The sequence below is a fragment of the Saimiri boliviensis genome, chromosome 1, assembly GCF_048565385.1.
Source record: "Saimiri boliviensis isolate mSaiBol1 chromosome 1, mSaiBol1.pri, whole genome shotgun sequence".
Classification (NCBI taxonomy): domain Eukaryota; kingdom Metazoa; phylum Chordata; class Mammalia; order Primates; family Cebidae; genus Saimiri; species Saimiri boliviensis.
The window spans coordinates 36,069,331-36,097,236 of NC_133449.1; the positions used below are offsets into that span (position 1 = coordinate 36,069,331).

At 40.3% G+C, this 27,906-nt stretch overlaps 1 protein-coding gene across 3 annotated transcripts in view; it reads left to right on the forward strand.

Annotated features, from left to right (window-relative positions):
- Positions 1-27,906, forward strand: part of CRIM1 (cysteine rich transmembrane BMP regulator 1) — a 194,160-nt gene that overhangs the window by 107,295 nt on the left and 58,959 nt on the right. For all 3 annotated transcript variants that reach the window (XM_039477760.2, XM_039477770.2, XM_039477775.2), the window contains 3 exons: positions 6,890-7,011; positions 18,357-18,539; positions 20,944-21,141. In XM_039477760.2, the coding sequence (XP_039333694.1) occupies positions 6,890-7,011; positions 18,357-18,539; positions 20,944-21,141 (503 nt within the window). The remainder of the gene's footprint in view (positions 1-6,889; positions 7,012-18,356; positions 18,540-20,943; positions 21,142-27,906) is intronic.

Sequence of the window (27,906 nt, forward strand, 5' to 3'; positions counted from 1 at the left end):
TGTGTCATTATCATTTCCATTCCCGACAGGCTATTTCATTAATACACTGCGTAGGGTCCTAGCGGCGCAAGTGCTTTGCCCTTTTCATTCCTCATTTATCCTTGTTTCCTGACCGAAGGGAACCCTCCCACCCACCTGTAAATAGTAGTTTTTAATTTATAGACAGTGATGTCTCCGCTTTTGAAGGCCTCAGTTCCGGTGTTTAATAAATCCATTATTGGAAGAAATCTTTTCTGGAAGACTTCACTGGCTTGTTTTCCTCTAGGATATGGGAAGAGGAAGATCAGGGTCTGCTGGGGAAGGTGAGGAGTGTGATGGCTTGCTGCTTCCTCTGCAGAAGGAGCTTACTGTGGGGAATGTTAGGATAACATCAGCATTGGGTAGCACCCACCCCAGGATGATACCTCTCAGGGGATGGGGCGGGGGTTTGGGGGCACTTCTGTTCTTTGCTGAAAGGGCTGTGGGAGGGGCAAACAGGACTCCTACCCCTGTGGCCTCCTCCAGGGATCTCCTATAGGTTACCCTCCTTTAAGATTTCTCTGGTCATTGTAGTAAAACAAACTATTGATGCTTCCACTTAGTTATGAAGGGTCTAAAACATGCCTAGTGGTAGGGAGACATCAGCATGTAGCATGTTGTTTCATTTTGGGCCTTGCTTTTGCAGTCTTCTTTAGTAGGGGGGAAAAAAGTTACATAAGTATTAACCACCGCCCCCCCTCCGCCACAGAAAGCAAAAAATCAGCAGTGCACAGGCCCTATTTTGAGATGGGCCTGAGGGTTGAGGTGCTTAGAGAAGACGAGGATCAGGTGAGTAAGGGACGAAAGGTGACTGACCTTCCCGAAGGACAGGGGGCAGGTGAGTGAGCAGAGGATGAGCTGAGGTCAGATAGCAGCAGTGTCGGGGGTGGGAATGGTAATGACAGAATCAAAGGATTTTATATTTAGAGAAAGGTTTATTGTGATCAACTGTCTCACTTTATGGATGAGAAAACAGTCTCCAGGAGTTTAAGTAGCTTGCTAGCAGTCACACATTCTTCTTCGGGGTGACAGTCTGGGATAAATTGTTAATGTTTCTGTTCTGTTCTTGTGTCTCTCATTCTTAAGCAATGGTATTCAAGAACAAGTGCTAGTAATCATCATTCTCATTATAATGTTAAAACTAGTCATACTTGTTTTTTTTCAGTGGAAAGTACAAATTAAACTGTGACCACCCAGGCTGTGCACATCTAGGCACAAAGTTCTTGGAAAGTGGATCGCAGATTCCCATCAGCAGAATCTCACGGGCAGATTCTGGAGCCGCCCCCAAACTTGCAGCAAAACAGTGTTTGAGTGGGTACCCTGGAATCTGCATTTTAAACAAATTCCATAGTCCTTCCACATACTAATTTTGAAAAGGACCGTACCTATAAGCTTGCAGTCTAAAATGAATAAAAATAAATATATAACAATACATGCTCTAACCCCTGACATTAGTATCCATGAAAAAGTTTATTTCAGATTATGCTTAGGTACTTTTATCATTTTTTTACTATTATTTATAAGACAAGTAAGACATGACCCCTGCAGTAGAGGAATTCACAGGAGAAACAGTAAGATTTTAATTTAGTATGATAGCCAGTATACTTGTTAGGTACCCCTATGTACTGTTGAAAGTCAGAGGGTGGAAAATTAATCCTGTGGTTTTTGACCAGAGAAGATCTCATAGGGTAGGTGGTCTTAAGGTTGCGGGGAATTCAACAGGGGCAAAGGAGAGGCAGGAATTTGAGGCTGGGTGACATGAGCTGTGGCTGGTGTGATGAGGGGTGGGGGCAGGTGATTCAGTGAAGTCAGATCATCATTGTTGCTGGAGTGTAAGGTGTGTGCTATAGGAACCAGTAGAATATGGAAACTAACAGGTAGAGGCAGACTTGGGAGCACTTGCAAGCTGTGCGCAGGAGCTCAGACTGACCTCTGGCCTGTCTGGGATTGTCTGTGAAGTCCAGGAAGCAAAGGACATGAAGGGAAGGCGTAAGTGTATACTCACCGCCCTTCAGCCAGCAGAACCTCCTAGCTGGTGAGTGCCCTCTAGGGGTTTACGTGATTTGTAAATTCTGCTCATCATTGCACTCAGGCTCTCAGATGCTCACTGAGCTTGAATCCATTACCTACTTGAGGGGAAAAAAGACAGCTTAATCAAGTCCCACCTGGCTGCAGGTGTAACTACGTTAGGCAAAAATGTATTAATGTGGTTCCTGGATTGATCATCATATTAACACTGAGGATTACATTAGAGGCTTGATTTTTCTGGCTACTTACGAATACAAGTTGCATCTTCATTGAAGTTAAAAAGCTCTTACCCCACATATTCTATGATTCCATTTATGTGAACTATCCAGAATTGGCAAGTCTGTAGAGATAGAACATAAATTAGTGGTTGCTAAGGGTTGGGATAGGGAAAATGGGAGTGACTAATGCTAGTGGGTACAGGGTTTCTTTTTGAGGTGATGAAAATGTTCTGAAATTAGGTACTAGTGATGGTTGTACAGTCCTGTGAATATAAAACCACTGAATTGTGTACTTTAAAAGGATGATTGTTATGGTAAGTGAATTATATCTCAATAAAGCTGTTTTGTTTCTTTTTTTTTCTTTTTTTTTTTTTTTTTTTTTTTTTTTACCCTTAGCACTTCTGCTCAAGTTGTCATGCAAGTAGCTCTGCCTGGGGTGGCCTTTATGAGTTCACAGTATAGAAATCTGAGTGTTCTCCTTCTCACTTTGTTTTGTATTTTTGTTTTGTTGTGTTAATGATATTCCTGTCTTGTTCATCTCCAATTCACTTCCACTTAAGAAACATTTATGTGACTATACATGGTAGGTAGTAAAAGAGTGTATGTTAAGATGAGTCCTCAAGTTACCACAAAATAGAGAAAGAGGGGGCTGTAAGAAAAGTGTGGTGTTTGGGGGTTCAGAGGAGAAGCTTTTGTCTGAGGTTGACCTAGAAAGACAGTTGGGCATAAGGGCTGGATGAGAAATGGGCAGAGGCCATGAGGGCAGGCAGTGCACAGACAGCAAAGTGAGGGCTTATTTGGAGAAAAGAGCGTGACCGTAGCACTGGAAAGTGAAGGGAAATGCTGGGAAACAGAATCGGAAAAGGAATATATGGACTTCACAGTGTCAAATGCTAGGCTGAGAAAGCGACACATCAAGTGAGGAGTAATAGAAGATAAATTTTGACTACAAGACGTACAGGAACCCAGCCTTAGGATGGGTGTGGCATGGTTTGGGAGAGACAGAGACTTGGGCAGGGGGAGATTAGAACTGGAAACTGGGGAGAGGGCTTCAGAAATGAGGGTGAGTGTTGAAATCAGCTCACTGCAGTGTTTCTCATGGTGGTCTGTTTCCTCTGCCCCTTTTGTGTTCTTTCCTTTGCTTGCTCCTTATCCAGAGATTGGGATAAAGGGTAGGGGAAAGATTAGAGAGGACAAAAAGAATTGAAATGAGGAGAAAGAATGTGGTGAGGACGGGGTACAGGTTGCATGCGTCAGTTCTTCTGTAGTTCAGCATTTCCTCTTCATGACTCAGTAGAGGAAAATCTAGTCTCTTCTAGTGGAAAACACAGAGAACAGGAAGCGCTATTTAAAATCAGGTCAATTGACTAAGCTGTATAACTCCTGTTCCCATTGGTAAAAGGGAAGAATACCTCCTGCAGTGGGGGTTAACTAGAGAATCTAGAATAATCTTACTGAAGAATTTTTTTAAAACTACGTTGGCCTTATACCATGTGTAGATATAACAGACTTCCTGGGCAAATATGGGTCATGATGGGGTCCCCTTTTCTTACCTGACAGAGTGAATGTAATCATACCTATTAATAACTCATGTGAGTTGTATTATGTTGAACATAAGCAATTGCTTTTTGACCATTTCAACGTGCAAAATTGGCAGTTTCAGTAAGGTTTTAACCTAATGGATAGCTACCGAATAGATACCTGACCTAAGCCTAGATTTTCACCTTTTGTGGTTCTTTCTAAGTTCTTTCTTCATTAAGATACTAATTTCAGGTTCACGGAAAGCTGTAAAAAGTCAAAATAGGGCAATAGGTAGCTCGGAAGGGCTTGCAGGGAAGGAGACAAGGAGACAGGAGCTGGGGTCACATCAGCTAGCAAAACCAGGATCTTTATTATGCAGTCAGTTTAGACGTAAAGATTCAGCATAAAACATTTTCCTTTCCTGGGTAGGTTAATAGGTGGTTGGGTGCAGCTCCAGATCTTCAACAGCATGCTGGAGATAACACGTAAGGGACTCTAAAAAAACAATAGAAATATTTAAATGGTAGGAAGTTGTAGTGCATATAATGTTTACTATTTGGGTTACAGATACACTAAAAGCTTACATTTCATTTCTATGCAATATATGGCTATAAGAAACTTGCACTTGTACTCCCTAAATGTATTTTTAATTTTTTTTTTTTTTTTTTTTTTTTTTTGAGACAGAGTCTTGCTCTGTCACCCAGGCTGGAGTGCAGTGGCGTGATCTTGGCTCACTGCAACCTCCACCTCCCAGGTTCAAGCGATTCTCCTGCCTCAGCCTCCCGAGTAGCTGGGATTACAGATGCGTGCCACCACGCCCAACTAATTTTTTTGTATTTTTAGTAGAGATGAGTTTTCACTGTGTTAGCCAGATGGTCTCGATTTCCTGACCTTGTGATCTGACCGCCTGGGCCTCCCAAAGTGCTGGGATTACAGGCATGAGCCACTGCACCTAACTATTTTTAAAATTTTAAATTTTTTAAATGTTGGGAAAATAGGTCAAACATAAAAAGGGAAAAAACGACTCAATGGCAGACAGTCATGGTGTTCAGTGTGGTGTGACTCCTAAGAGCCTAGCAGGGAACCTAGCACATAAATGCACATCCATGTTGAGTAAAGGTTGCTCAAGTGTCGAAGAACAATATCTGAAGAGGTATTTTTTGGTTGACTATACACTCTGGTGTTTAGATTAATTAGAATGATTTCCTGGAACACATCTGTAGGCAAGAATGTAACTCACAGGAGATATGTAAGAGAAATTTAATCAGCTATTCTTGCAGGATGCTTTCATTGCAATCACATTCATACGTTGGGGTCAGGGTGTGGCCGACGTGTCAGTACTCTAGCCCCATTCATCTGTAAACTCCAGAGAGTTTTAAGTTGTACAGAGTGCCAAGTACAATAAATGTAAACAATATAATGTTACTGTTATATCACAGCAGTACGATTATGTGCTTACAACTGCAATGGCTAGGCGTATAAGCATGAAAAAGTATGGGATGACCTTATCAGGCACTAAAAACCCAGCTCACATGTACTCAGCCTTAGAAAGTGATTGTCCTGCATTAATATAGACTATGAATTGAGAGCCCCAAGCTTGCTCCTATAAAACAGACAAACCTTTAAACCGTTGGTAGAAATACCATTGCAGCAAAACCTGAATGACCTACCTCTTCTCCCAGGAATCCAGTATAACTGTCACCACACATGAAAGAATCCTGAAAGAGCCTGCCTTGGGGTGATAGTGGGGGGTTTAAAGCCACGTTTCCATTGGCTTTAATAGCCATTGATGCAAATCTTAACCTAAAGTCATTTCTTTTCTAATTCCATGGTTAATTATAAATGTAATTAAATCTCTGGACCTGATTATAAGCATATTTTAATTTATTAAATATCCAAAGAACAATAGGTGAACAAACCAAGTACTTAAATAAGAAGGGGGATGGGCGGAGAAAGCACAATTAATGAATATGTTAATAGTTCTGCCTGCTGGGAATGTTGCCTCCCCTGATCTTGACCTCTACCGTAAATACCCACATACTTCCTTCCAGGATGTCTTTTTTTAGGTTGCCTTCCTTTTACTCCTGTCAACCTGGGAACTCTCGCTCTCATCCTCTCCACCCTCTGACCCATACATCTCTCCCCAGGGGAGTCCCGGGGCAGAAATCTAGCCTCTCTTTCATCTTACATTCACGTGCTGCCACCCAGCTGCCCTGAGTTTCTTATGTCCTGCCTCTCTTTCATTGTAGCAAATAACAGCATTTTGTCTCCTCTTATTTCACCTGCCCACATCTTCCACGCTTCTGTGTTTAGCAATTTTTGCAGCAGTGTTGAAGTTAAGGGTGAGAGCCAGCACTGCCAGCTTGCAGCTCATTGAACACCCCATTCATGCGTGCAGAGATCAGTGCTCAGGTGGCAGCTTGAGATCCAAAAAATTAAGACTTTCAGCTTCCAAGATAGCTGTCAAAAAGTTCACTGACTACAACTTAAGCCCTCTCTTTATAAAAAGCTCCCCAGTCTTCAGTCCGTTTCTTTTATCGTGCACAATCATAAATTAAATATTGCTCAAGATGGAAGTGGACTTGTGACAATCACACTGACAAAATCCTAAAAAGCTAATAATAATTGAACCAGGAGTCAGAAAACCTCTGAAAAACACCTAAACATCAGTTGCAGCAAAGGAGCAACATGGGGCCATTTAACACAGGAACACTCACTCTGTATTAGCCTGTACAAGCATCGATTCACAGAAGAGCATAACAGATACATGTGAAGATGTCCCTGAGTCTGCCCGAAAATGTGTGTTACGCTCAATACCAGTCCGGTTAAGTAAGAAATGAGGTAATGCATTTTAGAAATAATTCTAACAAAATAGTTAAAGTTAAAAATTGGGTTGTATATAAAGGAGACAAGCCTTAGTTATTTGAAAGCCAATTATGTTAGAACCCCTCCTGCCTTCCCATTTCCCAGTGACGCCAGATAAAGGAGGCAGTGTGGTATAGACCAGGTACTTTGCCACAGCCGCTGCCACGTTGTTTGTGGTCTCCCGACTTCTATGTTGTTGTTTATTCATGGGGTTTTCCTTCCCTTTTCTTTGGTTTCAGATGCGAGTGTCTCTCTGGCTTATGTGGTTTCCCCGTGTGTGAGGTGGGATCCACCCCCCGCATAGTCTCTCGTGGCGATGGGACACCTGGAAAGTGCTGTGATGTCTTTGAATGTGTTAATGGTACGTGGGGTTTCTCTTGTTCTCAGAGAGTGTACATTTGTGCAAGAGGAGGAGGAGGGGAGGGTTCACTTTAGCTGCTTTTGCCTTTTACAAAGCAGGGATTACCCTGAGGGACTTGCTGAAGGGCACTGAAAAAGATTTGCTTAAGATCCACAGTTCAGTAAGGAAAGTTAGGTCAGGAACCATCATTCCACCCATCAGAAAGAGGATTCTGGAAATGTAATAGCAGATTGCATGTGGCTGTCATACTCTGCTGTGTTGCAGAATTTCTAAAACCGAGGGATTTTAGGAAAAGGACCCTGGAGCCTATGACAGTCCTCCTGCGGTCACTCAGTAACTGGTCCCGTGGCTGTCAGGAGGTGACCTGCCTAGAACTGCACTGGGCCTGCCACACTTGGGAACGGGAAGAGCATTGCTCATCTTGTTTAGCTCATCTTTTCCTGCTTAGAACATCTTTGCACCTGATCTTAACTAAAAGGCTGAGAGGCAGTGGAGAGGACATCTTTGACCAATGGTTGGTCACTGATAGCAGCCTGCTTTAGGCTTGACCCATGTGGCCCTGATAAAGGATTCCTGGGTCACAAGATTCCTCCCAACAGAACCTGCCTCTCCATTTCACTTTATATGGGAGGGTTTGGTGTTGGGTGACTAGATGTTTATTGAGTTTAGATGCTAGAAGGAAGGAGAACCTAGAACATGCTTCTCCACTAGAATTTTCACTAACAAAAAATAATGGAACTCAAACAAGTTACATGTCAATAACCATACAGAGCATTATTTAGTCAATAGATACACACCCAGGGAGATGGATTTGGACAAATACAACAAAATTACACATACAGAAATAACTTCCTGTAAGAATTCAGACGTGAGAAGGTTTCCTGCTCTCCTCCCAAGGCAAGAAAGGCTCTGTTACAGTTGAGTCCTATTTAATTGCATCCTGGGATTTTTAGGCCCATGGCCACATGTTGTTTTTTATTGTTTATTTTTGCTTTGAAGAAACACTTGAAGTATGTCTTTATAGTTAAGAAAGAAACTAGAACCAAAATGACCTCAGTTTGAAAATTGGGCCCTCCACTCACTAGCTGTGTTAACTTTGAGGAAGCGTCTTGGTCTTCCTGGGCCTCAGTTTCCACATCTGTAAAATGGACTGAGTCACAGTAAATTAAATAAGGTATTATAGGCGAACCACCTGGAATTTTGCCTCAGATGCAAATAGTCTTTCGTATTCTATATGCAGACTTTCTGTTCGCATCCAGAGGCACAGTTCTGAACATTGGGCGTCGGGGATAGAGATGGTAAGGTTGAGCTACCTGACTTACAGACCTTATAAATACAAGTGTACAGGAAAGGGGGATGAAAAAGTTCTGTGCACTTAAATCTCCTCTCGGTGCTTCTCCCCACCCCAGTCAGTATTCAGCCAGTAATAACATCCATTAAACACAAGCAAATGGCCAAGCAGACCTTTTCTCTGGAACTGCTGTAGTTTAATGTATTATAGGTGAGAGTCTGTGAATTCTTAATACGTACCACTGGAGACAGAAATAGTCACTGCTTGCCTGGGTTTCAGCATCTCACATATACTTCATCCAGTGCTCATCACTCAGAAAATACTTAAACTCATGCTTGTCTCTTGCTCCAGAATGTGAATTACTGGAGGACAGGAGTCTGTCACATTTATCCTTGTGTCTATGGATATCACCCTATTATCTGCGTCACAGAGGACATCTAGATTTTGTTGCATGAGCCAGTGAATGATCTAATTCATATGATCTTAGTTACCTCAAGAGGTGTCTATTAAATGTTAGCCCATAGATGGGTTACTTCGTAGGAATCCACCATCTTTTACTGCCCTACACTTTAATCTGAAGTTACTTGTCCCCTGAAAATATCATCTCTAGTAGAAAGATGTGCTGGTGTTTCCTATAGGTGAGGAACCGGAGTGCCTCCTTCTCTCCTTGACTCTTGGATCTAGATACCCAGGGGGCATGCCTTTCTTAACAGAACAGTGACTTTATGTCTTGCTCCAGTCTGATATGTCTCAAACTACTAAAAGCCGCACATCCACCTTAGCAGCCTTGGGATCAACCTTCAGGGCCTGTCCTCATTTATTGCCACTTGTGATAGAACTCAGACTTCTGGAATGGGATTTACTGTCTGTCACGAGAAGATACCGAATGGACAAAACATAGTCACTACATTTCTGGTGGTTGCTTCTTTCTTGCCACCACAAAATTGTTGAGTGATCTTTGCTTTCTTCTTAATTCTACTGAAGCGTCTCTGTTGATATATCAGTCATTCACCTGTAGAGGAGACTAGAAATTAATACTGTGAAGATTCATAATCCTACAGAATATTGTTAAGAACATTCTGTCTCAGTCTGCATTTTACTTCTTTTGACGTATACATACATACTCATACACACACATATATATTGATAAATGAGTATGTTTGCGTATACATATAAAAATATACTTACCACCTAGTGTCCTGGAAGAATCTCACTGCTATTATAAGGTCACCATTAGAAGATCTTATATATCAAAGATTCATTATTATCACTTAAAAAAGCAGAGGTCTATTTTATATTTATAAAAACACTTGCTTATCCACAGAGGATTTAAGGAAACTTTACAGTGAGAACAGATTCAGTAACATAATGGTAAAATACTTATGAGAAAGGAGAATCATGGCCATAGAATTGTAAGTAAAAGTTGAAAGTGAAAAATCAAAACAGAAAGCACCCACAGGTGTGCAGGCCATAAGTGCCGATGTGGTTGCTGGAGTTAAGTGTTAAATTAGGCCCCCAGTTTTCTGGCTGTCAAAGTGAAAAAGGAGATAGGGTCAAATACATAATTCTTATTTTCAGAGAGGAAAAAGCCTGCTGGACAGGACGACTGTCTCTCTAATAGAGATTTTTCACATGGAAAGAAATGGGTTTCATCAGATTGATGATGAAGTTGATCATGTGCTTCATTGTGTTAACACCACAAATGCAGAAACAGGTTTCCTGGCGTTGTTCTTAATAAAAAGCAAAGGCAAAATATTAAAATGCAACTCAGTTCCAAAAGGTCAGGTTGACACAGCTAGACCCTAGGTGCCTGGAACATTGTTTCTCAATTTTGCAAACTTGCTAACATGGTGAGATAGATCCAAAGGCCCCAGTTCAGGAGACCTTGGGTAGAATGTTGACTGACTGACCCCACATGCAGAAATGGATTATGTACTGCAGCACTCAGTTCCACTACTGCCATCTACATGCTCCATATGCTTAGGCTGTTTTTCTTTTTAAGATAAACTTTAAAGTGAAAACATACAATTTGAAAATACACAGAACTCGAGAACGTGTGAGTTTTGAAAACACTAGCCTGATGAATACATGGAGAGAGAACATGCCTCATAAATACTACTTTTTTCTGTAGTTTGATTTTATTTTGTTTTGGTGGATGGATGGGAGAGTTGCAAACCAGTTCATGGTAATTTGTAACTGCGTTCTCTGACAAGCACTGAAAGTAGAACTTACGAGGCATTGACCAAATAGGATCCCTGTTATTTAGAAACCAAAGGAACAGGTGGTGTGATTACATTCCTTTTATGTGAACTTAGAAGTCATCAAAATAATCACCTAGAAATATGACCTCCAACGCAGTGTTGCAACAGCCCTCCACCTTCGTCAAGAACCTGTCGTATGTCTGCTCCGGCCCGCAGACAGCCGTTCCATCAGCAGTCAGCTGGACCCGGAGAGTGGCCTCTACTTTTAGATGGGTGTGTGCTCTCCATTTAACACAGTGCTCCCTACTGTCTTACATGTGGCCCACCTCTTGTTCCCAGAGGCATTTGGGTTTGAAACCCTAAGTATAAAATATACAAGTGATTATTTGGTTTCTTAGATATGAACATTTGTCCAGCGTATATACACAAACATCTAGATAAAATAGAATATCTTGGTTGGAATGTCATAGCCAAAAGCTGACTCTGTCTATATGACCTACTTATAAAACATTACCCAAGTGAGTAAATGAATTAGTCTATAGTATTGTTATTGGGTAGAAGCCAATTGAAACTACCAGAAATATTTTTAGCCTTACAGTATTTAATATTGAGCCATTAGTTCTGACAACATAATTAGCAGGGCCAGGTATATATTGAGGCTAGTCCACACTCACAACTCTATAAACAAGTCATCAGTACAAAAGAGGAAGAGAACCCTCCTCTTCCCGTGGCGCTGACAGTGGTGGGTGGATGGGGTGCAAATGAGAGTGTTACTTGTGTATGGCACAACCAGCAGAAAGCAATTTCAGGGGGTATTTAAGTAAGTTCAGCAGAAGGGGATCTGAATACAACTTAGCCTGTGTTTTTAGCCTGTTTTGTGCCATTTGAAATATTTATATTTTGGAGCGCTGTTCCTGTAGCACTCTGCTTCTCACGGCAGTATTAAAATGCAGCACTAACAATGAGGAGCCTGCATGAAGGTCATGCTGCCCACCCGGTAATTAGTTCCTGTTTTATTCAGACATATACAGAAGGCTAATAAGAACTGGAAGTATGTTGGCCTGACAGAATTTTCTCTAAGATACAGCATATGAAATCGTCATTTAAAGGAGAGTCATACCCAGCATCGGCATGTAAAATTTTGGCCTAGAAAATTCAGACCCACAGCCTGTTAACTAAGAACCAAACCAAACAAAAAAATACTAGTACAAAAAACATGGATGAAGAACCCACTGTCTGTATAGCAGTTAGGCTCAGTAATGTTTGTAAGGATGTAATGTCTTCTGCTGATACAATAATGGAGATACTCTGGCACTTTGAGAGAAATACTCCACTCAGTATGTTTTTATTGAGCACCCCACCTGTTTCTGGGGCCTGTTAAGCTAATTTTGTTAAAGAGTGATAGAAATTTTTGTCATCTGTTATAAGGGTTGTTCCCTTTCCCTTATCCTGAAATAGGATATGCTTGGTGTCTTCCAGCACATACACACTTCCCCCTTCTCCCTGTGGAATAAGTCAATTGAAACTAGCAAAAATATCTTTAGTCTCATAATATTTAATACCAAGCCATTAATTGTGAGAGTATAGTTAGCAAGACCAGATTATTTATTGAGGCTGGCCCACATTCACAGCTTTAAGAACATGTCATCGGTATAATTAATAAGGGGAAAACTTAAGATTTAAAAATACACATAACTCAAGAACTCTTGAGTTTTGAAAACACTAGCCTGAATGAATAGATGGAGAGAACTATAGCTATAGTTGCAGCAGATAGTCATTCCTCTGAGGGATCAGAACTAAATCAGTTGAAAACTTTCTGCCAAGGATTCACTCACCATTCCAGAGGCCATTTAGAACACAGGTGATTAATGGGAAGATGTCAAAATATTAACGTGAACAGGAGTTTGGAAGAAGTTGGTTCCAACCCTCGTGAATGACTTTGAGGAGTTGAAGACCTCAGTGGAGGAAGGAAGTGCAGATGTGGTAGAAGTAGCAGGAGAACTAGAATGAAATGTGGTGGGACCTGCAGAATGTGACTGAATTGCTGCAATCCGTGATAAACCCTGATAGGATGAGGAGTTGCTGCTTGTGGATGAGCAAAGACAGCAGTTTCTTGAGATACAATCTGCTCCTGGTGAGGATGTTGTGACGACATCTTCACCAGATGAAATGACAACCAAGAATTTTAGACTATTTCATACGCTCAGTTGAGAAAGCAATGGCAGGGTTTTAGAGGATTGACTCCAGTTTTGAAACAAGTTCTGCTGTGAGTAAAATGCTATCAAACAGCAGCATCACATGCTACAAAGAAATCTTTCATGAAAGGAAGAGTTAGTCAATGTGGCAAACTTCTTTGTTGTGTTAAAGAAATTGCCACAGCCAGCCCAGCCTTCAACAACCACCGTCCTAATTGGTCAGCAGCCATCATCATCAAGGCAATACCCTCCACCGGCAGAGAGATGACTGTTCTCTGAAGGCTCAGATGATCTTTAGCAGTTTTTAGCAATAAAATATTAAATTAAGGAATGTACTTTTTTTTTAGACATAATGCTATTGTATACTTAATAGACTGTAGCAAGGGTGTCCAGTCTTTCAGCTTCCCTGGGCCACATTGGAAGAAGAATAATTGTCTTGGGCCACATGTAAAATAAACTAACACTAATGATAGCTGATTAGCTTTAAAAAATAGAAAAAAAAATATCTTACAATGTTTTAAGAAAGTTTACAGATTTGTGTTGTGCTGTATTCAAAGCCATCGTAGGCCTCATGTGCCCCACAGGCTGTGGGTTAGACAGGCTTGGACTATAGTATAGTGTAAACATAACTTTTAAATGCCTTGAGAAACCAAAAAGTTTGTGTGACTTGCTTCGTTGCGCTTATCTGAACCTGTAACATCTTTGAGGTCTGTCTGTCACCATCCACCAATCAGTGTAGTTTGTTAAGTAGTAGCATTTACTAGTAGTCTATAATATTCTCTTTTAGGAATTCTGAGTATGTTCAAAAAGGAAGGGAAGATTCCAGAACTTAGAAACATAAAGTTTAATTTTGCAGACACCAAACACATACAAAAATCATTAAAAAGGCACTCTGTACTTCATGTTGAAAAGTACAAATTACACAGTAAATTATTTCTTCATTATACTTTTCTCTTCCACATCCACTTAAATTATCCTTCCATGGAGATTGTGGAAATCTCCACATTGTTCAGAGATTCACATCTATCCCCAATAGGTGAAGAAGTAATTCGTCATTGGTCCTCAAAAACCATGGGTAGCCTTTTTATCATATGCTTTTCTGAAGAGCCTCTTTAAATCTCTCTGAACATCAAACAGATTTCATTGTGTTGTGTTATTTTTTTTCACTCTTAAAGATTGATTGTGTTTTCCAGGTTGTATTTTTTTGGGATTCTCCATTTTTCTCACTTCCACTCCCTTGATCCCTGTGCCTTTGCTAGTGAAACCTAAGTGCCACGGTTTTCTCATCAGTCCCGTCCCCTCCCACTTAAGCTTCTGCACACCCTACCATAAAAACAAGTCCACCTGGAGCAGCTTTATTCAGAACCAGAATGTGCCCTCCTCTTTTCCTCAGATCATGCACCGAGGTTTGTGCCTTCACCCAGGTGGTAGCTGTGGTTGATCAGTTCAACCAAATAACTAACATTGATTGGTTTACTAAATTTGTTTTTAGTTTCCATGGATGTTCGTTTTGTTAAAGTACAATATTTTGCCTTGCTCACAGCCTGCAAATTCAATGTATAAAAATGCTGCTTGGAACTTACAGTCTAGCTGCCCAGTTCCCTTCAGTCCCAACTCAGATTTGTATGTTAACTAAGAGTTTATAGAAGAATTCTGAGCTATAGTAAGATGATTCTTTTTTAACGTTAATTTTCTGAAAAAAATACTGTATCCATGCAGCACTACAGAAAGAGTTTAAACATTCACATTTACTGTGTGTGCACAGATAAAATCACTGTTTGTCTCAAACTGCTCATGTCACCATATCACCTCATCTCTTTAAGTTTCATTTTCATTATCAGAATAGCTGGTATTAATACTTGCTCTGTCTTCCCAGCGGTGGTGTTATAAAATTAAATAGTAACTGTCCTCAGGTACAATGCAAATGTAAATATCCTCAAAATACAGTGAAAGTATTTTAAACATGCAAGGTGACATAGTAAATGATGTGGGGCATACAGAAGAGCCCATGAACGATGGAGATACCATTATCCAGCTTTCACCAGCAGAATGAGCAGGACTCATTTCTTCAGGAGAACTTTCTTCAGCTTAAGAGTACTTTTTTAAAAAATAACTTGAGGAGACACATGACATGTAATTTACCAACTTAAGTTGTGCAATTCTGTTGTTTTCAGCGTATGCTGAGAGTTGTGCAGTCATCAACACAATCCATTTTAGAACCTTTTCATCAGGCCGCCAGAAAACTCCTGAACTGATTGCAGTCACTCCCCATTTTTCTCCAAAGCTCTCAGATCTAGGCAGCCACTAATCTACTTTCTATCTCTATAACTGCACCTATGATGAGTGTTTCATATAAGTAGAGTTATATTAATACATTGTCCTCTGTGACTGGCTTCTTTCACTTAGCATAATATTTTCAGGCGTCAGTCTTGTTATATTGCATATTAGAACTTCATTTCTTTTTATGATCATGTAATATTTTATTGTATAGATGTACTACTTTTTGTTTATATATCAGTTAATGGATATTTAGGTTCTTTTTTTGGCCCTTGGGCTGCTATGAACATTTGTTTATAGTGCTTTTATGTGGGTATGTATTTTCGTTTCTCCTGGGCATATACCTAGGAGTAGAGTCGCTTGATCATATGGTAACTCTAATCAAGGAACTCCCAAACTATTTTCCAAAGCAGCTGTGCCTTTACATCCTCACTAGAAATCTATGAGAATTCCAGTTTCTACACATCCTCATCAGTGCTTGTTACCATTTTTTAAGTATATCCATCCTAGCGGGTGTGAAATGATGTTCATTGCAGCTTAGATTTGAATTCCTCTAATGACTAATGATTTGAGCATCTTTTCATGTGTTTATTGGCCATTTGTATATCTTTTTTGGAGAAGTGTATGTTGAAAGGTTTGCCCATTTTGATTAGATTATTTTTATTGTTTAATTATGGGAGTTCTCACTACAAGTTTATTAAATTAGATATATGATTGTAAATACCTTCTCCCAATCTGCAGGTTGTATTACCTTTCTTGATGGTGTCCTTTTAAGCCCCAAAATTGATGAAGTCGAATTTATCTATTTTATTGTTTTGTTGCTTATGCTTTGGATGTCACATCTGAGAAAACACTCCCTAATCAAAGGACACAACGACTGACTTACGCCTTCTTCTGGAGCATTGTAGTTGTAGCTGTTATATTTAGATCATAACTCTGATTCATTTTGTGTTAATTTTTGTATATGGTGTGAGACATAGGGTTTTCTTCTTTATTCTTTTGCATGTGGTTATCCAGTTGTCCCAAAAGACTTTCAGCCCCAGGCCTGGCGGTGGCTCATGCCTGTAACTCCAGCACTTTGGGAGGCTGAGGCAAATGGATCACTTGAGGTCAGGAGTTCAAGACCAGCCTGGCCAACATGGTGAAACCCCATCTCTACTAAAAATATAAAAATTAGCTGGGCGTGACAGCACGCATCTTAGTCCCAGATACTTGGGAGGTTGAGGCAAGTATCCAGGATACTTGGGAGGCTGAGACTTCCTGGGCTCAACCTTTACTTGAACCCAGGAGGTAAAGGTTGCAGTGGGCTGAGATGGCGCCACTGCACTCCAGACCGAGTGACAGAGTGAAACTCCATCTCAATAACAACAAAAAAAGGCTTTCAGCCCCATTGAGTCTTGTCCATCTTGTCAAAAATCAGTACATGTGATAGTTTATTTCTGAACCTTCAATTTCACGGAATTGTTTATCTGTACCTGTGGCAGTACCACATAGTCTTGATTACTGTAGCATTATATTATGTTTTGAAATCAGGAAATAAGAGTTCTCTAACTTTGTTCTCCTTTTAAGATTATTTTGGCAGTTCTGGGTCCCTTAATCAGCTTACCAATTTCTACAAAAGAGCCAGCTAGGATTTCGATAGAGATTGCATTAAACATGTAGAGCAATTTGGGGAATATTTCTGTTTTAACAATGTTGTCTTTCAGTCCATGAACACAGGATGTCTTTACATTTATTTAAGACTTTTAAAATTTTTTGAAAATGTTTCGTTATTTTCAAAATACAAGTTTGCACGTATTTTATAAATTGATTCCTAAGTGTTGTATAGTTTTTGTTGCTATTATGATTGGGGTTGTTTCCTTCATTTTCTGATTGTTCACGGCTAGTGTGTAGAAACACAATTTGGGGAGCTGCAGTTGTACCCTGCAATCGTGTTGAACTTGTTTATACATTCCGATAGCTTTTTAGTGGCTCCCTTAGAACTTTTGTATATAAGATCATGTCATCTGCAATTAGAGATAGTTTTACTTCTTCCTTTCCAATTTGGCTTTTTATTTATTTATTTTTCCTAATTGCTCTGGCTAGAATTTTCATTGCTATGTCAAATTGAAGTGGTGAGAGCACACCTCATTGTCTGGTTTCTGATCTTAGGGGGAAAACCCCTCGACTTCCGTCATTAAGTAAGAGGTTAGCTGTAGGATTTTTGTAGATGCCATTTATCAAGTTGAAGAAATTCTGTGTTCTATTGCTAGTTGTTTGAGCATTTTTATCATGAGAGAATATTAGATGCTGTCAGGTGCCAAAAACTGTGTCTGTTGAATGATTATGTTGTATTTGTTCCTTATTCGGTGACATGTCATATTAAATTAATTGATATTGTTGGATGTTAAACCAACCTTGGATCCTTGGAATAAGTCGCACTTGGTCATGGTGTGTAATGTTGTTCATACGTTGCTGGATGTGGTCTGCTAGTAATTTTTTCTTTTTTTTAAGATTTTGGTGTCTACATTTATAAGATACTAATCTGTAGTTGTGTTTTTGGTGATGTCTTGGTGGGAGTTTTTTTAAATCAACTAAAATTAAAGAATGCATGTAGGGATAGTGTTTCAAGGCAGAGAAAAATCTAAAAATCATTGATACCATGATGAAAGTGCTAAATATGGGACTATGGGTCCTTAGCAGAACATAACCCGGAAGCGCAGTGGAAAAAGCACAGGGTTTTGGTTGAAGAGCTACTGTTTTTGATTCTGTTGTTTGCTGTGTGACTTTGAGTAAATTACCAAAAATTTCCTCCAGGATAACAATACCTATGTCAGACCTTTGTTACGGGGATTAAGTGAGGTGATATATGTAGAGAGTATTTTGTTAAAGGCCAAACACTATTAAAATTGTAGGTGTTTATACCATGTATAGAGAAAAGTAATTTAAGAGAGCACTGGAGGAACAGAACATCAGCACTTCCAGAAAGGTCTTAATAAAATTTTTGAGGCAGAACAAAACCTAATGTGGAGGCAGGATCATTCATTTGAGGTAGACAATGATTTAACCAAACAAATAGAATCACTTTAAAGCACATACCAGATACGTGAGTTTCATGGTCATAAAGTTTAGCTGTGTCTGGGATGGAAGGAAGTCAGTGTAGATTTTACTAGGGGGAATTTCTATTCCTTGGTGTAAACTGGATAACAATGTGTTTTGTTTATTTTATTTTGTTTTGCTTTGCTTTGTTTCTGTTACATAAACTTATATGGAGTTTAGTAAATTTCCACCATATTATAACCTCCTGCTATTAGAAATTTTCCAGAGGCTGTTTGAAAAACATCAAAGGACACAACTTAAAAATGACTACAAATGTGCCTTGTTTGTTTTAACTCTTTACAGATACAAAGCCAGCCTGCGTATTTAACAACGTGGAATATTATGATGGAGACATGTTTCGAATGGACAACTGTCGGTTCTGTCGATGCCAAGGGGGTGTTGCCATCTGTTTCACTGCCCAGTGTGGTGAGATAAACTGCGAGAGGTACTACGTGCCTGAAGGAGAGTGCTGCCCAGTGTGTGAAGGTAAGAAAAGGTGCCAATTACAGATTACAGGAATAGACATGCTATAGAGTTTTTAAATCAAAATTGTCCTAATTCAGTCTCATCCAAAAGTAAAGGAATATTGAAATTCCTTGTTTAGCTATTTTTAGGACATTGTGGTGTGTCTTTTAGCATGTTCATCCCAGGTGGAGTGTGTGGAAATACTTCCCTGAGGGAGGCTATGCCTGGGTGTAGACGATGGGTCATCTCTTTCCATAGGCAACGTGAGATTTCCCGGAATTGTTTTCCATTCCTTCCCTGCAATTCCAGCAATTCGTCAACAAGTCCTAGGACAAAGCTTTGTCTTCACCCTTGCATTAGAGCTCACCACCTGCTCACCTCAGATTGCTCAGTCAGGATAGTGCGTGCCTCGCCCTGACAATCTCAGCCCGCCAGCCCAGAGGGGAGCTAACCCTGCCTCTGTCGCAATACCCATGCCCCTCCAGCGAGATCAGGGACCTGCTGCTGCTTCTCTGAAAATATGTGGTGGCTCATGTGGGGTCATCAGGTGTTGGTGACACCAGCTGGAGGCCCAGCCAGGTGTCAGGTGTGACTCTCGGGAATCTGCTTTCTCTGGATTCCCCTCTTCTCTCCGAGAAGTAATATGTTCATGTTCCTCCAACAGGCTTCATCTTCCCATCACTGATGTTCACAAATAATAAGCATTTCAGAACAGTAGCTCTGAATGTTACTTGCTGCAGCCCACACATTTTAAAGATTAGGATGTTGACGTTCAGAAAAGTCACTTGCCTGGGTTTACAATGCAGCCAGGAACAGTAACCCCATGCCTGACTGTGTCTGTAGTGTTCTTCTGATAACACAGCACTGTTTTCCCCAGAAAGGAAGGTAATGTGAGCCTTTCTATCCTAACCGGGTCCCAGATCTTCAATCTAAAGTCTCTTGTGTCAGTCTTAGGCCTGATCTCTGCACACAGAGTGGGAGGGCACAATGTCAAGCCACCTTCCATCCTTTTTCATTTTCCTATAATTTTCTCCTTTTGATGTTTAAGCTATATTTGCAGCACAGTATTGAAGATTTGAAATGTTTAAGGTATAAAAATTACAGTCCTAACGTAATTCACTAACAGTGAGTCCTTTTCCCTATTAGAGTTTATTTTAACCAACGTAGGAGAAAAGTAGTTTATTTTTTAGGTGATGTTGACAGTTAGAAATAATTACATCAAATCTTTAACCTTCCTAATGGATTTGTTCCCTACCTGTCCTCAGTCTGTGATAGTGTCTGAAATGGTACAGCAGTTGATGCTGTAAAAATGTACATACGAACCTCTGTGTAGTCATAATGAGTTGTCTGGGCATGGATCCAGTTATGTCTCACTTCCTGGAATTCAGATCCAGGCTCAAAGTAGAAAAAAATACATATTCTAATACTTTTTACTCAGGAATTTAGAAAATCTTATCTTGCTCAGGTCCATGGGCCGCCTCCCTCTCTGGCAGGCTGCCTTCCTAACGCTGTGATGGCGTTATTTTAAATGTTGACCTTCTAACTAACTTCATTATAATGCCCTACTGCATCCTTAAAATAAAGATGACCAAACTCTAAACTGTCTGGATTCCCCTCCCAGCACAGCAGTACTTCTTTGTTGAAGCCAATTATTTATGTATTTCTGAGAAAATCAAGTAATTTATCTAGTTGCTTTCAATATAGGGATACGTGGGGGTTTTGCATGCAGTATTCATATCCTTGTCAATGACCTCAGAAACTTTCTTTCTTTACAGTAGCATTGGCACTTCTGTCTCCCACCTGGGGCTGCAGCTTAGCTTCCCAGCTTATGGGAGTAAAAATGGCTTAAGTTCACAGCCCTCCTCCAAGGAACAGTGACCTGTGGTATATCTAGACCAGCCTTATCTTGAACAAGGCCACAGCAAGAGCACTGTTGCCCACATGGTCCTGCAGGCACGTGAGATACAGTTCTAGAAGTAGCAACGTCACTCTGAGTTAGACAGGGCATTGTTGTTTCTACTTTACATATACGGAAATTAAGGTTTGATAAACATTTGTGTCTTTAACTCTGAAGACATTGTGAGAGCCTAAAATTGATTCATGTTTTCTAATTACCAACCCACAGCTCTAGCCACAAAGCTTTCCAACTTTACTGAGTGATAACACCTGCACATTGGTTTTTAGACCACAGATCCTCTTCTCTGACTGCTGTGTCAGGATGAGTAGACATAAATTCAGTGTGACAGCTGCTTTTGCACGCATGCACCCCCAGAGACTCCTCATGCAACCCTGAGTTTCTGTTGATTACAGTTGGAATAGAACTGCTGACGACTAGAACCCAGGGAAAAAATGGCTCTGGGTGCCGGCAGAGGAGATGAGATTTGAAATATGTTCAGTCTAACGCTGAACTCATGTTCTCATTTAGATCCAGTGTATCCTTTTAATAATCCTGCTGGCTGCTATGCCAATGGCCTGATCCTCGCCCATGGAGACCGGTGGCGGGAAGACGACTGCACGTTCTGCCAGTGCGTCAATGGTGAACGCCACTGCGTTGCAACCGTCTGTGGACAGACCTGCACAAACCCTGTGAAAGTGCCTGGAGAGTGTTGCCCTGTGTGCGAAGGTAAACCTTGTAGATACTGATGAGTCCCTGGCGAATGTCTTGTGTTGGAGAAGCTTCTACCAGTATGTTCTTGTTGGTTTATTTCCTCGGGCATAATAATGTCTGCTTCGTGCTGTTACCAGTTGCCGACAGATTTATCAAACAGCTCAAACTAATCATTTGAGGGAAATGTTGCACATGTAAAATGAGAATAGTGTGGTCGTTATTTTGCCATAGCAAATATGCGTATCTGAATACAGTATAAGAATACATATGTTTTAATTAAGTTCACTTCAAGGCTAATTAACACCCAAAGGTCAGCCTAACAGAATGAAATTGAAAATGAGACTGATGAGTCAAGCTCAGCATGTTTGACTTTTGACACGTCCATAAGCCCAAGGGTCCTGGCAACTAGACGAAAAGAGTGAAACCATCAAAGGCAAGTTGCTCTGCCTGGTGCCATCACCAAATACGCATTCTACTTTTGGTATCCCAATGGCTGTGGCTTTGCAGTTCCTCTAGTGCTGTTACTTATGTCACAGTTACCTGCATTTGCTACTTCTCTTCTTGTTCAGTGGAAGGAAGCCTGAGTCATCCTGGACTAGTTTTTCCGTCCCAACTCCTATTCAGGCCATTGGCCTAGCAGCCAGCTCATTTCCTCCATCCTGGGAAGATTCCTTGCATTCTTATCTCATCTCAGTCTTTAATCTTGTGTCTGTGTCTGTTACTGCAGACAAGGGTTTGAATATTTACACAGACGTTTCTAATCGAGGGCATCCAGCATTAAGAAGTACATTTGCATAGCAAAATGAACTAATGTGGGTCAAAAATCAATCCATGTTGAAGATGGATCTTTCTAGAATTTCTAAAAACAGATATTGAAAAATGGACTGCTCTTTCCAGAAAGTTAAATAGACTGAGTCTTTTAAGTACGAAGAAGTCTTTTGCTTCCACCAAAATGTTAATAAACTCAGACTCCAGTGTTTGCCTGGCTAGCTTCATCAGCCTCTGAGGGGCTAGACTTATTAAAGACCTTAAAAATCGTATAAAAGTTTAAGCTTGAGGACTCCAGTTCTATTGACATCACCGATTCCCTCATCATTACTGTACTCAGAGAGCAGCTGCGACACTCCAAAACTTTATAGCTTCCAGATGACCAATTTTGTGGGAGTCACCCACCCCTTCATGTATATATACTCCTCCCATCCCCTAAAGACAGCATTTCAGTGCTGAAAAAAAAGAGCGTGTAGAATTACGTATAATGGTTGTATAGTTGGCTTTACAGGAAAGGATGTTTTGCTGAAGCAGGTTAAGATAAGAATATCTGTCCCTAAGAATTAGGAACAATCTGTTGTCAACTTGAAATATTTAATTACAGATATTTGGGGCACACTGTAAGGAAAATGAAAAGCATAAATTCATAATCCAGTAAGCATTAGCCTTTTAACCTCATGGATTTTGTGTCATAAATTCAAAATAAAACTTTAAAAACTTGTTAAAGAAGAAAAGAGCCTTTCCTTTGGAAGTAAATGAAAGGAAGGCGGATCCTTTTGTGCCCACCTTTTGCATTCATCAGCATATCCATCGTGATGAGTGGAGAAGGAAGGCAGTTGGTGACAGGTAAATATATATATATATAACTCATTTATTACCATTTTCTTAGCACACATTGATGTTTGAGTAAGGAGTGAATATTAGTCACTTAGAATTTGGTCTCTGCCATGTCTGCATAGAGTTGCAATCTAATCATCTACTGTTTGAGAAAAAAGTTACAGTTTTGGTGAGCCATTAATCTGAAAAAATTAATTGAGAACCTCCTGGAATTCAGATACAGCATTGGACACAAAGCTAAATAAGAGATAACCTTTAACTTTGAAGAACCTATTTAGGCTGAGTTTTAAATTAAACCAGGAGAAAGGGCATGTCCCCATTGAGGTATCGTGGGGTAAGCGCATCACATTTGCACTCAATTTCATTTAACCTTCACAGCCATGCTGTGAAGGTTATTTATTATCCTATTTTGGACATGAAGACATTCAGGTTTAAAGCAATCTAGATCATTTCCCCCAATTATAGTTGCCATTGTGTGGCTGAGTGAGGATCAGCTGAAGCCTGTCAGATTCGGCTCCATTTGTGCTTGCTTCCCCTGCCCCACAGGGCGTCCATCCTACTCATGCCTTGCTTCTGGTGCCCTCACCCATCTCTACTCACCTCTGGCTTTTGGTTCCATTGGGGAGTGATGGCAGTCAGCAGGGGCAAGGGAAGAAATCGTTTGCACTTTGAAAACTGCTCCAGGTATTTTGGATGTGATTGTCCACCTACTGTCTTCCCACAGTTTGAAGACTTCAGGGGAAAGATACCTTTGAAATGTATCCCTAAGTTCACTTCTGGAGCCTCAGGTCGGGGCAGCCCCCTCTACCTCGACAGAGCTCAGCATCCTTATCATTTCAGCTCTAAAGTTTTGCTGGTCTTTTTTCCTCTGTGTCTCTTTCATACTCTGGCATGCATCTCTCATCAAACCTTTCGGAAGATTCCACTTTCTGGTTCTCAGAGAAATAATTTATCTTGCTTTTTTTGTTTCTGTTTTTAACTTAGTTGAGTAGTGAGTTTCATATGAATGTATTTACTCTCTGATAACGCTTTCATTTTAGGATGTATTAATAATAGGAACACAGATTATTTTAGTATAGGATTAAAAAACAGTGCACAGCTTATGATAATGATACTAGGGTTATTTATGGCTACTAATAATGAACTTAAAAAATAACACAAGGTGAATGGGTGTTATTGCTTAGTTTATAGGGTCCAAGAAACTCCCTGGAATCATTTGAAGGTATTTTTCTCAGCAGTCATTCAATAGCATACTTAAATATAATTTTAAATGATTTCAGAGTAGCAAAAGGATTGTATGAAATAAGAAAAAGTGCAAGGTGTTAAAGTGCAATAAATAAGCAATCACCCAGAATTAGTTAGAGGAAAACCAGAAACAGTGGTATTTACCTAGTTTATACACAAAATAAATTCCTCTGTGCACAGTTGCATAACCAGTGTTGGCCCTTACCCTGTTCGCTACAGTTTCTAGGTACATAGTCAGAGTATGAAATTAAATGAAAGGACCCCCCACAAGGATTGTGGTTTTAGATTCTAAGTAAACTGACAGCGTCACCAAATATGGCCTGTTAGGACCTCCAGGGAGGAAGAACCTTATTGTGGCTGTTGTTATTGGAGACACATACCTTCCAAATGACAAGATAATGTGCTTGGTTACTCCTGGAGGACTCTGGTCATGAAGCTGGGGGCCCTTAAAGACTAGGCTGTTACTTGACAGCCAGCTTGATTCACAAGTACCTAAGTGCTTTTTAAATGGGCACTTAAGTACTCTCATAATGAATTCTTAGCAAGTCATTGTCAACACCCAATTCAGGTACACAGATAAGCCTTTCCGGTCTGTAACGGATTATAGTCTCACGTTTTGCTTTGCTGGCTTTTCTCTACATCTCTTGTTTATCGATCTCATTATTTTTATTTCCTGACCCTTGTAAACAGAGCTAGGGTGGAAATGTGTGGAATAGCATATAAAGTTTTCAGTTGAAGGGAATACAGAGAAGACATAACCTTAATCTCCTTAAAAACTAAAAACAAAAAGGAGATGGGACAGCAGAATTAGGTCTTCGTCTGCATCTAGCTCCATTGGACCACCCTTATTTGTAACCATGAATGACAGTGGCTAACATTTCACAACACTTGCTATGTGTCAGATTTAAGTGCTTTAAGAGGAGGAACTAATTGGAGATCCTCACAGCATCCCTTCTGTATGGTGTTCTCATCCCAATTTACCATCAGAGAACACCAAGTTCTGAGATTATGTAACTTGCCCACGGTCTTACAGCTCATAACTGACAGCACAGTGTGTCCCCAGGACACAGCCCCTGGACCCTGAATGGACACTGCCTCTGTGCTGCCGTGCCCTAGAACCCTGAAGGAGGCTCCATCTCCCTGTAAAGAAGGAGTTTGGCATATTCTTTTGAATCCCTGAAACAACATCCGATATGTCAGTAAATGCTCAGAATTGTTATTATATGTGAATAATAAGTGAGGCAGAAAGACTGGAGCAGGAAGTCCCAACCAGACCCTTCTTGGAGATCTTTGTAGTTGAGTGAAGGAGCAGACCTTGATACAGAGTTACCTTAACCAGACCCTCAAAAGCTGATGGCCATTGGGATCCCTGGTCTACCAGTTGCAGGAAGAATAATGTTAGAGTGCTTATCATTGAAAACACATCTTGAGAACCTAAGTAAGAGTGTTGTGGAAATGTGTGACATGAGGTGGGCCCACCGGTCTACAGGCCAGTCGGACCAGTCTCCTGCTTTGACAGCTCACCCTTCCAATGGGCACTCAGCTCTGGGCTACATACCAGTGGCAGCCCTTCCAAGACTGATGTGTACTCCGTGGTGTGTTCTGTCCCAGTTCAGCCTTGAAGTCCACAATCACAGAGTTTAAGTGGGGCTTCCCCAGACCCTCCAAGGCTAATGCTCACTGCCACATTAATGTTCTGTTTTTAAGACACCTTGTGCATGGTGTAGGTGCCACTGCATTTCAGTTACTTAAACGGGCAATAATTTTTTTTTACATCGTCATAGGTTTTGAGAATAATTTGCTAATTTTTTCCCCAACAATACCACGTATAAATGCTGCCAAAGCTGATTCTTAATCAGACAGATTCTGAGGACAGGTTGCCGTTTCCATTAGAAATCTATTTTGTAACTGAAGGTGAAATAAGGTATCGGGGAGGGAAGTGTTGGCTACCTGACATCTATAACATGCGCATGATTACTCAATAAGAAAAATTCAAGAGATGTGGACAGGTGTGTGGCCAGCTTAGCTGTGATACCTGATGCAAGAGATTAGAGCTGCATGGGGACTTTGAAGTCTTGATGTCAGACCTGACCTGCCCTCTCATCGTGGGCTGCGGCTGGACCCTGTCCAGGAGGCCACTGTGACCTGAGTGTTCTTCAGGCGTTTTTCCATGCACTGTCTCTTGCAGGGAGGAGCTGATGATTTTGAGGCCTTAGGGATTTTGAAGCCAACACCAGAGTATCACTTTTCAAGAACTAGGAACAACATGGGTAACATTTTAAAAGGTAGCATTCAGAATTATACTCAGGTTGCCAGTAAATAAATTTCCATCCTTGTGGTTGGGCAAATGAGTAGTTTCCTTTCTGCTATTTTTGTCTCCGAAAACAAAGCAAAATCCATGCTCTATCTCAGACAGGAAATCAAAGAGATTGTTAAGGCTGGATGAGAGGTATATCAAAGTCCATCATATTATTCAGCATTTTTAAAGTTTTCTGTATAATAAAAAGTTAAAACTGTTATTTGCAGACATATTATCAGATACTCAGCTGAGTTTCAGGTCTAATAATTCTGCTAACCTGGCCTTAATGAACTCTTGAAGAAGAGAATAGAGAGTAAGAGATTCACTGTGCATGGATTCCTTCTAACTCTGGGTTTAGAATGGAATGTGGTTGAACCAAAAAATCAACTATCATTTTTCCTGCCACATGGCTTTCTTGAATCTCATACTTAGGGAATCCTGGTCCTACTTGGGACGGTGTTGAAGATTGGGTGTCATGCATGTCTTGACCTTTGTGGATTTAGTAAGCCACTTCAGTCTCAGTTCACCCAATATTGCAAGCTGCACTCCTTTAAAAGGCTGGAATTCTGTGAGCGTTCAAATGTACTGTTGTCATCTTCATCAACCCCAAATTTATAGAAGCACGGTATTCTCTCCCTGAAGGCTGATAATATAGCTTGAATCAAGCTGCCCTTCTAATGAGATTTCCACTGGGCTGCCAGAAAGGTCTGTACCAGGCACATATCTGGGTGGGAATTCTTTGAAACAAGAAAAAATGTTTCCAGCCCTGCCCATAATGCTTCCTCACTGAACAGTATCTCAAATGATTAAGCTACTGCTTTTGTGGCAAGGAGTCAAACATAGTTTGGCTGACCCCAAGAGGCAGTGAAGTCAAAGATGCCATAGGGTCACATGTTATTAACATTCTGGTACATAACAGGGATCAAAACTCAGTTTATGGGTGGTATTGCTTCAGCGCCATATACTATGCTATTATTAGTAAGCCAAGAATAATAAAATATTCGTAATAGCCTAAAGACTGTTAGGCATGTGTTTTATCCTTTAACTCTAAACGTCCTGGAAACTAGTTCCATAAATGGAAATTAAAATATAACACAGTCTATTTTTTGCTTGTCCAAATAAGGCCATATGTTGGGTAACAAATGTGTAGCAACTGACCATTTGTGAACCTAGGTCTTTAATGTAAACAGAAATTTTTCAATGATGAATATTACTGCATTTTGATTTTTCTGATTATTTAAAATATCTTTAGATATTTAGATATTTTATCTATTTATCTTTAGATATTTTAAATAAAATCAGAATATAGATAAAATGAATGTAAAAGACATTCATATCCAGCCTTAGTATATCACTTTCAAGATTTTATGACTTTTTCACAACTGTACAGAAATATGTACCTTATATGAATGGCTTTCTTTGCATATTAGATCCACCAATTACATTAATAGTTAAACAGGTATAGAAATAAATGTTGTGGAAATAGTTTAATAGAGAAGAAATGGTTATTCTTGCTTATAGCTAGAGGTTTTGTTGCTTGTTCTCCAAGTCCAGCATGTCTTTGCGTGTACCAGTAATACCTTGCACTTTGTACTTGATTTTGGTAAGACTGCCGTGCTGAACAAAGTTTT